The sequence below is a fragment of the Heloderma suspectum genome, chromosome 10, assembly GCF_057233095.1.
Source record: "Heloderma suspectum isolate Gila_16-S chromosome 10, 16-S_ref, whole genome shotgun sequence".
Classification (NCBI taxonomy): Eukaryota; Metazoa; Chordata; class Lepidosauria; order Squamata; family Helodermatidae; genus Heloderma; species Heloderma suspectum.
The window spans coordinates 5,292,859-5,310,000 of NC_139467.1; the positions used below are offsets into that span (position 1 = coordinate 5,292,859).

At 48.4% G+C, this 17,142-nt stretch overlaps 1 protein-coding gene across 1 annotated transcript in view; it reads left to right on the forward strand.

The window, feature by feature from the left end:
- Positions 1 to 266: 266 nt before the first annotated feature.
- AP2S1 (adaptor related protein complex 2 subunit sigma 1) overlaps positions 267 to 17,142 on the forward strand; it is a 17,492-nt gene continuing 616 nt past the window's right edge. The window contains exons 1-4 of the mRNA XM_084814767.1: positions 267 to 348; positions 10,926 to 11,075; positions 13,606 to 13,719; positions 15,981 to 16,040. Coding sequence (XP_084670893.1) covers positions 346 to 348; positions 10,926 to 11,075; positions 13,606 to 13,719; positions 15,981 to 16,040 — 327 coding nt within the window. The 5' untranslated portion in view covers positions 267 to 345. The remainder of the gene's footprint in view (positions 349 to 10,925; positions 11,076 to 13,605; positions 13,720 to 15,980; positions 16,041 to 17,142) is intronic.

The window sequence follows — 17,142 nt, forward strand, 5'->3', positions numbered from 1 at the left end:
AGAGAGAGAGAGAGAGAGAGAGAGAGAGAGAGAGAGAGAGAGAGAGAGAGAGAGAGAGAGAGAGAGAGAGAGAGAGAGAGAGAGAGAGAGAGAGAGAGAGAGAGAGAGAGAGAGAGAGAGAGAGAGAGAGAGAGAGAGAGAGAGAGAGAGAGACCGCTGCTTGCCTCAAGGGCTGCCGAGAGGGCGTCAGTTCCTCCTCCTGCCTTTCTTTGACTACAACTCCCGGCTGGCTTAGGGGCTGTTCCGCGCCTTGCCGGATATCCGGTGGGAAGGAAACGTAAGGAGTGGAGTGTGGAAGCAGCTGCCCTGAGCTGTGAGGAAGGAGGAATTAGGGCAGCGACCGCCATGGTGAGAAGCGGGGAGAGGGGAGAAGTGCCTGGGGGCGGGGTCTCAGTGGCATTGGCCCTGGGGGGAGGCCAGTTGTGGGGTTCCCAAATTGGGGTGGGGGGGGGAAGGGGGGCCTTGCCGGCTGTGGAGGCGGAAATTCTCAGTGAGAAGCCAGTACGGGGAGGTTGCTGGTGGTGACAAGGATTAACAGTAATAATACAAGCTTTAGAGCAGGCGTTACCCAACCCGGCGGCTTCTGGCTTGTTGGACTACAGTTCCCACCATCCGCGACCATTGCCCAGGCTGGTGGGAGCTGAGGGGAATTGTACTCCAAAACATCTGGAGGGCGCTGGGTTGGGAGGAATGCTTTAGAGCAGGGGTGGGGAATGCGTGGCCCTCCAGATATTGTTGGACTGCAACTCCCATCAGGCCTAGCCACCATAGCCAATAGTGAGGGATAATGGGACGTTTACTCTAAGAACATCTGGAGGGCCACACATTCCCTGTCCCTGCCTTGGAGTGTTCGAAGCTGTTTCCCCGTGTTAATCCTTACAGCAGCCTTCCCCAACCTGATGTCCTCCAGATGTGTTGGACTGCAACTCCTGGCATTCCCAGCCAGCAGTAGGAGTTGTAGTCCAACACATGTGAAGGGTGCCGGGTTGGGGAAGGCCACCTTACAACAATCCTGTAAAGCAGGTGCATGATATTATACCAGTATTGCAGAGGGGGAGGTGAGAGAATATTGTCTATCTGAAGGCAGCTCCATGAGCTCGTGGTAGATGTGAGATCTGAACAGAGCAGTTCACAGCTCAGCCTCTTCTGAGCAAGCTATGCTGTGCTTCCTCCTGCAAATGGGAGCAAGGCACATGAGATTCCACGAGGGAGGTTGATAGCGGAGTCGTAGTTAGTTGAGAGAGTTCAGTAGGTGGCAGAAACGCGTGCGTTTGCGAAATGAGATCCTTATCTTGATGTAGAGGTGTGCGTGCATCCGTGTGTGTACTGTAGGATCCTCCAAATGTGAGTGAGGATGTGCAGTGGGATTCACAGTTACCAGTTAGAATATGGCTACAGGGTATGACAACAGAGCCCCATTTAACAGTGTCTTATGGGAATTTGGGCAGAGAGCATTCTGTGTTTGTGGAAGTTGAGTTTCTGGGTGACTAGCATCTTTCCTTCTTCCCGTCTACTTTCTTACTTCACGAAGTCCTTTCTAGAAACCCAGACCCAGCCACAGTATATTGAATTTGCCAGCCACTCTAATCTTTCCATGGGAAGGTATTGAGATTTTAATCCAGTTCCTCAGATGTGCATTGTAGATGCAATACGGAGTCCTAACCATGTAAGATTTGGGAGTGCCTTTTGAGGCGGGGGCTACCAGTGCCAGGAAGTCTGTGTTTATCACTAACTGTATTTCTGAATAGACACTGTTCATAAGGTAATTATCACTGTCTGTATTTCCTGCATTTCATTTCCTTCTGATCTCGCCACAACAATGTGTATATATATTTCATAGAATCATAGAATAGTAGGGTTGGAAGGGGCCTACAAGACAAGCTAGTCCAACCCCCTGCTCAATGCAGGAATCCAAGTCAGAGCATCCCTGACAGATGGCTGTCCAGCCTCATCTTGAAGGCCTCCAGTGTGGGAGAGCCCACCACCTCCCTAGGTAATTGGTTCTATTGTCATATTGCTCTAACAGACAGGAGGTTTTTCCTGATGTTCAGCTGGAATCTGGCTTCCTGTCACTTGAGCCCATGATTCCGTGTCCTGCACTCTGGGATGATCGAGAAGAGGTCCTGGCCTTTCTCTCTGACAGCCTTTCAAGTCCTTGAAGAGTGCTATCATATCTCCCCTCAGTCTTCTCTTCTCAAGGCTAAACATGCCCAATTCTTTCAGTCTGTCTTCATAGGGCTTTGTTTCCAGTCCCCTGATAATCTTTGTTGCCCTCCTCTGAACCCTCTCCAGTTTGTCTGCATCCTTCTTAAAGTATGGTACTCCAGATGAGGCCTAACCAGTGCTGAGTAGAGGGGAACTAGTACTTCCCGGGATTTGGAAGCTATGCTTCCATTAATGCAGCCCAAAATAGTATTTGCCTTTTTTGCAGCCACATCACATTGTTGGCTCATATTCAGCTTGTGATCGACAACAGTTCCAAGATCCTTCTCGCTTGTAGTACTGTTGAGCCACGTATCCCCCATCTTGTAACTGTGCATTTGGTTTCTTTTTCCTAGGTGCAGAACTTGGCATTTATCCCTGTTAAATGTCATTCTGTTGTTTTCTGCCCAGCGCTCCAGTCTATCCAGATCACTTTGAATGTTGTTTCTGTCTTCCAAAGTATTAGCTATCACGCCCAATTTGGTGTCATTTGCAAATGTGATCAGCATTCCCTGCACCACCTCCTCCAAGTCATTAGTACAAATGTTGAAGAGCACTGGGCCCAGGACTGAGCCCTGCGGTACCCCACTCCTTACCTCTCCCCAGTTTGAGAAGGTCCCATTGAGAAGCACTCTTGGAGTCCGATTCTGTAGCCAACTGTGGATCCACCAGATCGTTGTTTCATCTAGCCCACTTGAGGTAGTTTGCTCATCAGGATATCATGGGGCACTTTGTCGAAAGCTTTGCTGAAGTCGAGGTATATGATGTCTACAGCATTCCCACGGTCTACAAGGGAGGTGACTTGATCAAAAAATGAGATCAGATTTGTCTGGCAGGACTTGTTTTTGACAAATCCATGTTGGCTTCGAGTAATCACGGCATTGTTGTCAAGGTGCTTCCAGATGGATTGCTTTATCATCTGCTCCAGAATTTTCCCAGGGATTGATGTCAGACTGACTGGTCTGTAGTTCCCAGGTTCCTCCTTTTTACATATTATGAAATATTTTATATTATGAAATATTTTCTTTTAGAATGATGAATAAAATTCATGAATAAAACTCCTCCAGCCATCTGGCACTTCCCCCGTCCTCCATGATTGCTCAAAGAGAATAGACAGTGGTTCTGAGAGTTCTTCTGCCAGTTCCTTTATTACTCTAGGATGCAGTTCATCTGGCCCTGGAGATTTGAACTCATTCAAAGTAAGTAGGTGTTCTTTGACCATATGCCTGTCGATCTCAAGCTGCAATCCTGCCCCTTCAGCCTGTACTTCGCCTTTGCCAGGGGGGTCATAGACCCTCTTTTGGGAGAAGACTGAGCCAAAGTAGGAATTGAGCACCTCTGCCGTTTCTTGGTCATCTGTTATCGTTTTGCCATCCTTATTTAATAGCTGAACCACCATTTATTTCCTCTGCCTTTTACTATGCACGTAGCTGAAGAAAGCCTTTTTGTTGTTTTTAGCATCCCTTGCTAACCTCAGCTCGTTCTCAGCTTTAGCCTTCCTGACGCCATCCCTGCAATTCTGTGCTACCTGCCTGTACTCTTCCTTTGTTGCTTGGCCTTCTCTCCGCATCCTATGTGTGTCCTTTTTTGTTTTCAGGTCATCCCTAAGCTCTTTGTGAAGCCACATTGGCTTCTTCTGTTGTCTTCCACCTTTTCTTCTTGTTGGAATTGTTTGTGATTGTTCCTTGAGAATTTCCTTTTTTTAAAGCTCCCACCCATCTTGGACTCCTTTTCTCGTTAGCGTCGCTTGCCATGGGACCTTACTGATCATTGTTCTGAGTTTATGAAAATCAGCTTTCCTAAAATCCAGGGTACGCATTTGACTACACTCAGCTTTTGCTTCCCTTAGTACCAAGAACTCAAGTGCAACATGGTCACTTTCCCCCAGAGTTCCTGTAACTTCTACTTTATCCACTAAGTCATCTCTGTTGGTTTGGATCAAGTCAAGGATAGCCGATCCTCTAGTTCCTTCTTCTACTTTCTGTAGGAGGAAGTTATCCACCACACAAGTCAGGAATTTCCTGGAGGGGCCATGTTTTGCAGCATTTGTGTCCCAACAAATATTGGGGAAATTGAAGTCCCCCATTACTACTACATCATGCTTCCTTAAAACATTGGCTATTTGCTTTTCAAAAGTTTCATCCTTGTCTTCTCCTTGGTTGGGTGGCCGGTAGTAGACTCTGACCACCAGGTTCCTTTTATTCTTTGCTCCATTTATTTTGATCCAGATGCTCTCGATGGGGCTACCAAGCTCCTCCTCCTGTATTTCTGTGCAGAGATATGTATTTTTCACATACAGTGCAACCCCACCTCCCTTTCTGTTCCTCCTGTTCTTTTTGAACAAGTTATATCCTTCCATTGCTGTATTCCAGTCATGAGAGTCATCCCACCAAGTCTCAGTTGTACCTATCAAGTCATAATTTCCCTCCTGTATTAAGAGTTCAAGTTCGTTCTGTTTGTTTCCTATACTCTGGGCATTAGTATATAGACATCGAAGACCATGTGTTTCATAGTCTGGCTTTCTTCCTACATGTGTCTGAAGACTGTTATTGGGCACTATCAGAGCTGTTCTCTCCGTTGCCGTGCATGAGCCTATGTCTATTGTTGCCCCCAACTTTACATCTCCCTTCCCCGTAGGATTCAGTTTAAAGCCCTTCTGATGAAGTTCTTCATGCTGTGGCCAAACACATTCTTCCCAGCCTTTGGGAGGTGCATCCCGTCCCTTGCCAACAGCCCATCTTCCTGGAAGTATAGCCCGTGGTCCCAGAATCCAAATCTCTCTCGTTGGCACCACCTTCGTAGCCAGTCATTCACCTGGAGTATTTTTCGTTCCCTTTCTATCCCTCTTCTAACTACTGGAAGGATGGATGAGAAAACTATCTGGGCCCCAAAGTTCTTGAGTTTCCTTCCCAAAGCTTCAAAGTCTGACGTGATCTCTTCGTAGCTCCGCTTGGCGGTATCATTTGTTCCCACATGGATGAGAAGAAAGGGATCCCTGTCAGTGGGCTTTATGAGTGCAGGCAACTTTTCAGTCACGTCTCTAATCTGTTCTCCTGGGAGACAACGTACCTGGCGAGTCCACGGGTCTTCGCGACATACTTGGGTCTCGATCCCACGCAGCAAGGCATCTCCCACTACTACCACTCTTCTCTTCTTGTTGTTGTAGGCCTGGGTTTCATCGCCTCTATTTGACTGACCTTCAGCCTCTTGCTCACTCTTATGTAGGTTCCCCTTGATTCTTCCTCTGCAGGCTGTCCTCCAGTCTCATCTGCAAGTACCTGGAATCGGTTCCACAGCTCCACCGCTTCCACTGGTGCAGAGTGGCGTCTAGTTCTTCTCCTAACTGTCACCCTTTTCCAAGGAGTATCCTCTACTCCACTTTTCTTCACCTCAGCATTTCCCACTGCCTCATCTTGCTGTTGCTCTTCAAGCTTCAAGGGAAGCTTCCATATTTGTAACTCAGGACAGCACTTCATGCATCTGATGAAGTGAAGTCCACAAAAGCTTCTGCGATAATAAATGCATTATTCTTTAAGGTGATAAGAGACTTTGTTTTTGCAAATAAAAATATAATTTGATTTCTCTCAGCAGGCATCTCCTCCTGTGTGAGGGAGAAAAGTGTGCTCATATTTGCCCAGAATGTTAAGCCAGGATTCTGGCAAATCATGGCTTACTGTGAACAAACTGAGTGCTGGTGCCACATACCTCCTCCCACTAGCATGAGTAGCTAAACTAGTCAGAAACAGAAAGCTTACCTTGTTTCCAAACCTGGTTTGTTGCTCCCAAACAAGCCAGGATTTGTAAACTAAGAACAATCCTGGTTTATAACCCTGCCTTGTTAAAGGCACAACAAACTGGAATCTTGGGTTTTGATGTCACGGTAGTTCAGCTGCTAGTGGGAGGAGCACAGTGGGCATGAATGGGCTGCGTGCAAAGGTGCCCTGTACCTCTTCTGAAATAATGTTTGCTAATGTTTTTAATGTGTTTCTTGTTTAATTGATTAAAACCTTCTGACTTGCTAGAGCGGTGCTTCTGATTAACTAGTAAAAATATTGTAGTGTTCTATTTTCTTCGGGATTCATTAAGAGTCGTTTACAACTCATGTTCCAGTAAAAGCTGTCTTGTTAAGGTCTCTTAGGTGGATTTTCCACAATGTCCGTTTTTGGAGTTGGGAAGCAGTTTGATTTATTAGTGGCAAAGGGAAACTTGCTACCTGCTTTCCCATATGACTTGTCTTACTTAGTTGAGTTACCTGGAATTGTCTCCTCTTCGGATATATTAATGTGGGATCTTGTAGAAAGAACTGTAGCCCTGTCTTGTGGTAGAGTTTTGGACTAGATTTTCTATGGGCTTTTTTCAAATCTTGAATAACCTTCAGTTCTGTGCACAAAAATCTGAATTCCAACCGTTATCGGGCCTATGCTTAGGCATGAACTCTGGGGTCTTTGAAAGCATGTGTTCTTGGCAATTCCAGAGAGAGAGGAATAATATGTCTGTATGTCCATGGATTTGTGGCATTACTTCTCAAGTAAATTCTTTGAGGGGGAGAAGTCAGAGAGATCCTTCCCTTTAAATAACTGTTGTTTGATGTGGGTGGAGGTGGTTGTGCAATGCATTTCCCTTGTGGCTTTTCCGTGGAACCCTTACACAAGCTCATCAGATAATTAGGGCTGCTATCTGTTAGTGTTCTCACCTGTATTCTTCTCATGCAGAGAAATGCAGGCCACCAAATGCATAGCCTGTTTTGCGTAATAGCCTGAGGCACTATTACCACTTAAGAGTGTGACTGCTTCCTCCCTGTCTTCATGGTCAGCATTTTCGATGGGTGTTCTTGCTTTTGAAATGTATCTGTGTTCTGCATTTCCAAGGAATGGAAGCCATACTTCCAAGTATGTTGTAGTGCAGGGATGGGGAGCATTAGCTATGCTGGCTAGGGCTGATGGGAGTTGCAGTCCAGCAACATCTAGAGGAAAACAACAGAAATCGAGGAAAACAACAGAATGGGAAAGACTAGAGATCTCTTCAAGAAAATTGGAGATCTCAAGGGAACGTTTTGTGCAAAGACGGGCATGATAAAGGACAAAGAAGGCAGGGACCTAACAGAAGCAGATGAGATTAAGGTGGAAAGAATACACAGAAGAACTATACAGGAAAGATCTGAATGTCCCTGATAGCCATGATAGTGCAGTCATTGAACTTGAGCCGGACATCCTAGAGAGTGAAGTCAGGTGGGCCTTAGGAAGCATTAGTAACAACAAAGCTAGCGGAGATGACAGTATTCCAGCTGAGCTATTTAAAATCCTAAAAGATGATGCTGTTAAAGTGCTGCACTCGTTATGCCAACAAATTTGGAACACTCAACAGTGGCCACAAGACTGGAAAAGGTCAGTTTACATTCCAATTCCAAAGAAGAGCAACGCCAAAGAGTGTTCAAACTACCGCACAATTGCGCTCATTTCACATGCCAGCAAGGTGATGCTCAAAATCCTACAAGCTAGGCTTCAGCAGTATGCGAACCGAGAACTACCGGAAGTACAAGCTGGGTTTCGAAGAGGCAGAGGAACTAGAGATCAAATCGCCAACATTCGCTGGATCATGAGAAAGCAAGCGAATGCCAGAAAAACGTCTATTTCTGCTTCATTGACTATGCTAAAGCCTTGGATTGTGTGGATCACAACAAACCCTAGCAAATTCTTAAAGTGATGAGAGTACCAGACCACCTGACCTGTCTCCTGAGAAACCTGTACGAGGGTCAAGAAGCAACAGTAAGAACCAGACATGGAACAACCGATTGGTTCAAAATTGGGAAAGGAGTACGACAAGGCTGCATATTGTCACCCTGCTTATTTAACTTATATGCAGGGTACTTCATGAGAAACGCCGGGTTGGATGAATCAGAGGTCGGAATTAAGATTGCCGGGAGAATGATCAACAACCTCCGATATGCAGACGATACCACCCTAATGGCAGAAAGCGAAGAGGATCTAAAGAGCCTCTTGTTGAGGGTGAAAGGGAAGAGTGCAAAAGCTGGTTTGAAACTCAACATTCAAAAAACGAAGATCATGGCATCTGGCCCCATCACTTCCTGGCATATAGAAGGGGAAGAAATGGAAGCAGTGACAGATTTTATGTTTTTGGGCTCCAAGATCACTGCAGACGGTGACTGTAGCCATGCAATTAAAAGACGCTCCTTGGGAGGAAAGCTATGGCAAACCTAGACAGCATAGTAAGAAGCAGAGACATCACCTTGCCGACAAAGGTCCGTCTAATCAAAGCTGTAGTTTTCCCAGTAGTAATGTATGGCTGTGAGAGCTGGACTATAAGGAAGGCTGAGCGCTGAAGAATTGATGCTTTCAAACTGTGGTGCTGGAGAAGACTCTTATGAGTCCCCTGGACTGCAAGGAGGTCCAATCAGTTCATTCTAAAGGAAATCAACCCTGAGTGCTCATTGGAAGGACAGATACTGAAGCTGAAGCTCAAATATTTTGGCCACCTAATGCGAAGAGAAAACTCCCTGGAAAAGACCCTGATGCTGGGAAAGATTGAAGGCAAAAGGAGAAGGGGACGGCAGAGGATGAGATGGCTAGATAGCATCACCGATGCAATGAATATGGAGCATGCTCCGGGAGAGAGCGCAGGACAGGAAGGCCTGGCGTGCTATGGCCCATGGGGTCACGAAGAGTCGGACACGACTGAACAACAACAACATCTGGAGGGCCACATGTTCCCCACTCCTCTTGTAGTGGGGAAGACTGCTGGGCATCTGCTGGGACCCAGAGCTGTTTAAGGTGCTCTCAAAACAGAGCCCAGGATGTGACTGTTTCCGAATCTAGCGGAGGTGAGGATGACCTCAAGGCTATGGAAACTATCTCCCAGGAAGAGGAGGGCACTCTCTCAACCCAGTGGGCTCAGACTGCAGCCTTAAGAACTTGGTCTGAATCCCTGCTGGAGATGCTTGTGAATGATTTGGTGTTTGTCAGTTTCATGCAGGTTTTTGTGAACTGGGCCAGGTTCCATATTTTGAGATAGCTGTTTGTATCTGTATATAAAAAAGCAATTTTCTGCAGCTTGGGCAAGAGCCATCTCCTACACCAAGTTGTGAGTTGATAGGTGACTTGGCTACCTTGTAGGGCACATTTCCCCCGCCTGGTGCTCTCTAAATGTGCTGGACTGCAACAATTCTCTGCGAGCGTGGCCATTGGCTCTGCTGGCTGGGAATAATAGAAGTTGCAGTCCAACACATCTGGAAGGCACCAGGCTGGGGAAGGCTGTTGTGGGGCCTCTGTCTCTGGGAAGCAGTCTGACTGCGGAAGTCATTGTGCAGAGCCCAGGTGGCCAACTGGTGCCGAAAGAGGCACAGGCAGTGAGAGATGGAAGCTCAGGAGAGGCTGCCCGTTGTGTGTGTGTGTGTGTGTGTGTGTGTGTGTCTCTCTCTCTCTCTCTGCTTCGGACCAGAGCGCAAGGGCTTGGCGTGGCATCGGACTTGCACTGCCTGCCCCTTCCATGCTGTGCTGCAGTTTTGCTCAGTGCCTCAGTGGATTAGACATAAAAGCACCCCAAGTCATGTGGTAGAGCTGTGTGTCTGTTGTAGTGTGCGTTGGGATGATATTGTCTTGTACTTGTGACCAGCTTTTTTGGCAAGTATCACTGTTGTTATAGAGTTGCTGGGATGAAAAATTACATGGACGTGTTCCCTGATTAATCTGGGGGCTCATCCACATTAAAAGAATGTTTGCAATTACTTGTGGCTGCCCATTTGAACTTCTGGAGAAAAAAAGACTCTTCATGTAATTTTGGAACAGATAGCGAGCTGTCCGTTGTTTGTCTCTGCTGATTCTGCTGGACTGGCTCTCTTAATTGGGTGGGTCTCTCTCCTATCTCATGAACACACCAAGCAGGAAGAGGAGCTGAGCAAGCATGGAGGCAGACAAGAAGGGGCAGCTCGGTTCTTGGAGCAAAGCATCTCTAATGTACAATCTGTGCATACCGCAGCAAGAGAAATGGAAGGAAGGAAGGAAGCCGCCGCAGCAGCTAAATCTGGCAAGAGAAGCAAGAAAGGCAGGAACTCTGAGTTGCAGCAGTAAACTTTCCCCATGTTGGGAGAGAGAGATGGAATCTCTCTGAGTTTTACACCCAAAAGGTTCGCATTTCTATGTCAGCAATCCTATATGAGTTTACATGGGAGTAAACCCCACTGGGCTGGACTTACTTCAGAGTCAGCATGCATAGGATCAGGCTGTAAGCTTGTAATGCCTATAGTGCTTATGGGACACTCGAGTGTGTTGTGAGAAGAAAAAAAAAACAAATGCTCCAGTGAGCCCAATGCTTGGAAGAGGGTACCTGCTGTGCCTCTCCGTGAGTACCTGCTCTAACTGGGCCTCCTTCCACTCAACATGTGCTGAGGGTGGGTAACTGTGCTGTGTGGGTCTGCAATGGGTGTGAATGACCCAGTTGCTCCCAGTGCAGAGCCTCAGTAGAGTTCCTTGGCACTCAAGGGTGGTTGCCCTTTGTGTCTGAGTGATGGCCTATTCTGGGCTTGCATCCTGACCCAAGCGGCACACTTGGAACAGTGGCTCAGTTGCATCCTCTCTAAAAGCAAAGGGAAAAGCATGCTTCGAAGAAAGCTTGCACTGTGGATTAAACCATGCCTCAGATATCAGTAGTTTGAGGAATACTGCTTGAATCCCAGATACCTTTGACCAATTTGCTCCCTCCTACTGCAGATTCGCTTTATTCTGATCCAGAATCGGGCTGGCAAAACACGCCTGGCCAAGTGGTACATGCAGTTTGATGATGACGAGAAGCAAAAACTCATTGAGGAAGTCCATGCAGTCGTCACGGTGCGGGATGCGAAACACACTAACTTCGTTGAGGTAATGCATCTGTGTGCTCTCTCTGCGCCCCTGTCATCTGCAGCTGGCGTACTTCCCTCTCCTGCATACCGAACTGGCTTGTAGCAGGAGTGGAGGCTTGGGAGGGGATGGTTTCTTAGCATGCTTTGCTGTAGTGCAGCTTGGCTTGATGGCTCGAGCCATCTGGCTTCATTTGCCCTGGATGCTTCCCTTTGGCACTATGCCCGCTATTTGTGTGTCTGGGTATTGCATGTTTATTTTCCTCCACAGGGTCCTGGGAACAGCTTCTAAAATAGCGCAAATCATCAATAAAAATTTCAGTATCAACAGCTTAACAGTAAAAAAAACAAAACAAAACATTAAAAGCATCATGGAGTAAAAGGCTATTAACAGCTACTAGTTAATAGCTTCTCCAGAACCTCCAGGTTTAGAGGCAGTATGCCTGTATGCACCATTTGCTGGAAAACATGAGCAGGAGGGAGCTTTTGCACTTGTGTCCTACTTGGGGTAGGACACAACTTTGCGCTTGTGTCCTACTTGACACAACTATCCCATTGGAGTAGTTGCTTTGCCACTGTGTGAACACAGCGCTGGACTAGAGAGGCCTTTGGTGTGATCCAGCAGGGCTCTTCTCACGTGCAGTCAGAATATCAACAAGAAGTACAACTGTGTTGGGCAATTAAAAATTCAAGTCCTCCCCAACTCATTCTGACTCGGGGCCACTACACGCATGGTGGTCTTCTACACCCAAGAATCTCTGCAGAAGAGACAAAGAGTGCAGTGTGTGGTGTGGCCCTCTGGTTCTCTGAACACTGCCATCTTCTGATGTGTTGTGTTCTCTTTGGGCGCCATCAATGCACTTGGGAGTGCCATGCCTAAGAGATCAAGCTACAAATTGCAATCACCAGGATTGCTGTGGGGTTTACTGGGAAGAGTATATGGGCACGTCTGGAAAAGCGGGGCCCCAGTTTGGGTGTCCCTATCCCTCCTTCCAGTCTCTAGGTTCTTGTTCAAAATATATATTCCAAATCCTTGTAATACCAGTTCCTTCAAAGCTCTAACCAGCCCTCCTCCCATAGCCTGGGGAAGGGGCCATAACACAGGGGCAGGGCACCTGCTTTGCAGGCAGAAGCATCCAGGTGTAGTCCCTGGCATCTCCAGCTAGCGCTGAGAAACTCCTGGCCAAAACCCTGGATTGCTGCCTCCAGTCAGTGTGTATCGATTAGATCACAGCGGGGGAACCTCAGGCCATGCCCCTTCCCCCCAGCCACTGATTGTTTGATGGCTTCCCAGCTTTTGAGAGTTTGTTCCCCATTCTGAAAGGTTCAAATGTCTCTCCTAAGGCTTAGTAACTGGCAACAAGATGCTGGTGTTTTTGTATTTTGGGCCCCCATCCCTTTTGCCTTTGGGCTGCCCACCACTGGAATGCCCTCCGGCACCTCTGACATTAAACTCTGCCCTGAAAGAGGCTCCCCGCCCCTGGGCTAGATGGACCAATGGGATAGAATCACAGAATCATAGAGTAGTAGGGTTGGAAGGGGCCTACAAGACCACTGAGCCCAACCCCCTGCTCAATGCAGGAATCCAAGTCAGAGCATCCCTGACAGGTGGCTGTCCAGCCTCGTCTTGAACACCTCCAGTGTGGGAGAGCCCACCGCCTCCCCAGGTAGTTGGTTCCATTGTCATATTGCTCTGACAGTCGGGACGTTTTCCCTGATGTTCAGCCAGAATCTGGCTTCCTGTCACTTGAGCCCATTCTTCTGTGTCCTGAGCTCTGGGATGATCGAGAAGAGATCCTGGCCTTCCTCTCTGTGACAACCTTTCAAGGACTTGAAGAGCGCTATCCTGTCTCCCCTCAGTCTTCTCTTCTCAAGGCTGAACATGCCTAGTTCTTTCAGTCTGTCCTCATAGGGACTCAGTATCAGGTAGCTTCCTATGTACCTAACCCTTGGCCTCTGAAAAACCAGCCACTGGGTGGCTCCTAAGACTTCAAGCTTGCATTTTCAAGCTTAACTTCTACATTTATGCTGACTAAAGATTTGATTTGGGGGTGGGGGGAATGTAAGGTGTCATGTAGTGGGTAGAGTGTTGGAGTGAGCCTTGGGAGATCCAGATTCTAGTCCCCACTTGGCCATGAAGCTCACTGGGTGACTTTGGGCCAGTCACTGACTCTCATCCTAACCTATGTCACAGGGTTGTTGTGAGGATAAAAATGGAGAGGAGGAGGGCCATGTAACCCACCTTGGGTTCCTTGCAAGAGGAAAAAAAGGCGTGACGTAAATGTAGTTTTTTGAAGAGCGGAGCTCCTCTGGGTGCCGAATTCTGCTCGTTATAATGGAACTTGCAGCTGCACAGCAAGCAAGAATAAATATGGCCCTCTTGGGGGAATCTTTGTGTCAATCTTTCAACACTCTAGCTAGGAAGCGGGTCAGTTGAGAGCTAGAGTTCGTTCCTCTATCAGGAGAGCAGCCCCACAGTCCCATGCAACTTCTATCCAGGTCTACCCTTGGTTGCAGCCTTCTATCCTGTGACAACTTTTCTTTTCTTCCAGTTCCGGAACTTCAAAATCATCTACAGGCGCTATGCAGGGCTCTATTTCTGCATTTGTGTGGATGTGAATGACAACAACCTGGCTTACCTAGAAGCCATTCACAACTTTGTCGAGGTGAGTATTTGCAGCGTTGGACTGAACATGTTCACAGCTACCGGATGAGACTGTAAAACTGTTCCTGAATGGTGCCACTTCAGACTCTGGGTGGCTACTGCACAATCAAATGATCCTGTGCATTTCCACATACTTTATTATTATTTTAGCAAGGAACATTAAAAAACACACGAACGGCCTAAAGGCGCAATCCTATGCATGTTAAGACAGACAGAAGTCCTACAACTCCTACAGCTGGGAGTTGTAGGACTTTTGTCTGTCTAAACATGCATAGGATTGCGCCCCAAGGCAGCATTCTTCCAGATGCTTTGGACCAATTCCCATCAGCCCCAGCCAGCATGGCCAGTGGTCAGGAATCCACTATTTGGGTGGCATTACAGCATGTGCACCTGGGTCATTTACACAAGTGACCACAAACTGGATTCAAGGCCCCCCCCCCCCCCCGGCCTCTGGCTTACATTTGCCTGAACACAATAACCATTTCTCTGTATAAAAACATGTCTGAAATTTTAGCTTAGTTTGTTCTTTACATATAAAAACAACAAATTTGCCCCCATCTCCCTGCACATAGAAAGCTAGGAGAAGAGTTCTTAAGTTTGCATTCTCCTTCATGTGCTAACTTTGTATGTGCAAATAATTCCACCCCATGAGGAAGCATTCAACCATGGGATGCTTCCCCCCCACACCCCCTAACAAGCTCCTATGCTGTGTTTGTGGCAACCAGGCCTTCATCACACCTCCAAAACTGTTGCCTCACCTTCTGAGCACCATTTGAGGGGCTGACTTTAAAGCTCCAAGTTACCCCTTCCTCCCAAGTTACCCCATCACTTGTTTAAGATGGTTTGAGAATATGCTCTCAGACAGTTGTGTGTGGGACAGCAATGTGTGCTGTGTGTGGGACAGCAATAGGAAGCTGCCTTGTACCAGGTCAGACTGTTGGTCCAGAGGTGAGGAACTGCCAGCCCATGCCTCGGATCCAGCTCTCCACCTCCCTTCCTTGGTCCCGCACCCTGCACACCAATTAGGCTCAGAAACAAGGTTCCATTTCCACTAACCCTTCCCTTCCCACACGCTAGGACTCCTCCAAAAATCCCGCCCCCCCTGTTATGACAGTTAGGCTTAGAAAAAGTTCCCATTTGTGTGGATGGGAGCTTCTTTTCTAAGCCCACTTGCTGCACTGGTGGTGGTGGTTAGGAGGCATTGCAGTACATGAGGGGAGGGCCAAGCCTCACCTTCACATATTCTGCAGACACCCCCACCCCCACAGCACTTAGGCTTCTAGAAGAAAAACCCACACACCTCCCATTGCTATCAATGGGAGCTTTTGGGGGAAGCCTAATTACTGTTGAAGTGGTGGGACTGAGGACAGGATGGCTGCTGGGAAGAGAATGGGGTGTATGGGAGGTGAATGGATGTGTGTATTTGAGAGAGGGGATGTGTGGGGGGCTCTCCACTAGCCCCAAATTGTCTAGTCTAGGGGTCACCAGCATGCCCCCCGTGAGCACCAGCATGCCCCCCGTGAGCACCAGCATGCCCCCCGTGAGCACCAGCATGCCCCCCGTGAGCACCAGCATGCCCCCCGTGAGCACCAGCATGCCCCCCGTGAGCACCAGCATGCCCCCCGTGAGCACCAGCATGCCCCCCGTGAGCACCAGCATGCCCCCCGTGAGCACCAGCATGCCCCCCGTGAGCACCAGCATGCCCCCCGTGAGCACCAGCATGCCCCCCGACGCCCTCCTTGGTGTCCTGCCCCTTCCATGATTTATTTACGTATTTATTTTAAATAGCAACATTTCTAAACTGATGGCAGGGCTCACTTCAAAGCAAAGTGGAGGCCGCTAGCTGCTCCCATCTTCTTTCTCCATGAATGCCCCTCAGCCGCAGCTGAAATGAAGAGGGCAGGCAGCTGACGGGCGATGCTTTCATCCACAGTGCACCCATTTTGAGTGGCGGTGCCCAGGATGGTTCCTCAAATTGCCAGATGTGCCTGTGGGCCCAAAAAGGTTGCCTACTCCTGGTCTGTTCTGCCTGGCAGTGATTCTCCAGGCTCTGAAGCAGAGGCCTTTCTTGTCACTTGTCTTGTAACTGGAGATATCGGGGGTTGAAGCTGGGACCTTCTGCATGGAAAGCAACTACTCCGCCTCTGAGCTCTGGACCCTCACTTCGGTGCATACAGAGGTGTTCTTGGCAAATGATGTCCCCATCCCTGCCCACGAGGGGGGGTCCCGCATGCAAAGACAGGCTTCCTTCTCTTTATCCAGGTGTTGAATGAATATTTCCACAACGTCTGTGAACTTGACCTGGTGTTCAACTTCTACAAGGTGGGTTTTTTTCACGTAGCCTTTCCATTAAGGTAGCAAAGGAGTCAGGCTGATTCTGAAGCATAGCCAGCACCATAAAAGGATGGATGGGGTGCCCTGCCAGTACCAGCCCTGCCACAAGGTGGCACTAGGCAGCCACCTAAGGCAGCACTTGGTAGAGGACAACGTGCTGCGCGCACAGCGACAACTGGGAGAAGCTTTTCTTTTCCTGTGCTGGCTGTGCTTCTGGCGCTTGAGACAAGCAGAAGGGGGGCAAGGAAGGGTGAGGTAATAATAAGCAAAGCATCCCAATAGCGGTGGGAGCAGGGAGGCTGATTGGTGGGAGATTCAGGACAGACAGACTTCTTCACTCCGCGCACAGTTAAACTATGGAATGCACTACCACAAGCTGTAGTGATGGCCATCAACTTGGATGGCTTTAAAAGAGGATTAGACAAATCCATGGAGGAGGAGAGGGCTATCAGTGACTACTAGTCCTGATGGCTGTATTCTGTCTCCAATATCACATGCAAAATGCTTCTGCATATTGCTGGGGAACAGGAGCAGGAGGGTGCTGTTGTGCTCGTGTCCTGCTTGTGGGCTTCACACTGGGGCAGCTGGTTGGCCACTGTGTGAAGAAAATGGCCTGATTCAGCACAGCTCTCTTACGTTCGTATGATGCACCCAAATGCAGAAGCTGAACCACGCTGGCGGTGGAGGTCCAGGATTCATGCGTGGGACGGGGTGTACATATTGGGGATATAAGTTAGGAGGAACTGGCTGCTCTGGAAACCGGGGAACTAAGAATCCTCGCTGGAGTGCCGGATGCATGATGAGCGATCTCTCCAGACCAAGTTGGCTCCAGTCTTGGCTTGGGTAGAGCTGTAACCAGCAGAACTAGTTAGGTAAAACTGGTATGCTGTCGGTACCTGGCAGGGGGAAGGCAGTGCTGAGATGCTTCTGGCGCTGTCCTGCCAGAGGCTGGCTCTGCCTTTCACCCCGTGTTTTCACACTTCTCCCTCTAGAAGTGGGGTAAAGCCATCCTCAGGCATACCGCTCTGCTTGCTGTCCAGAGCATTCCTCCTGGCACCCATTTCTCAGAGGAGAAACATGTTTTCCCTGC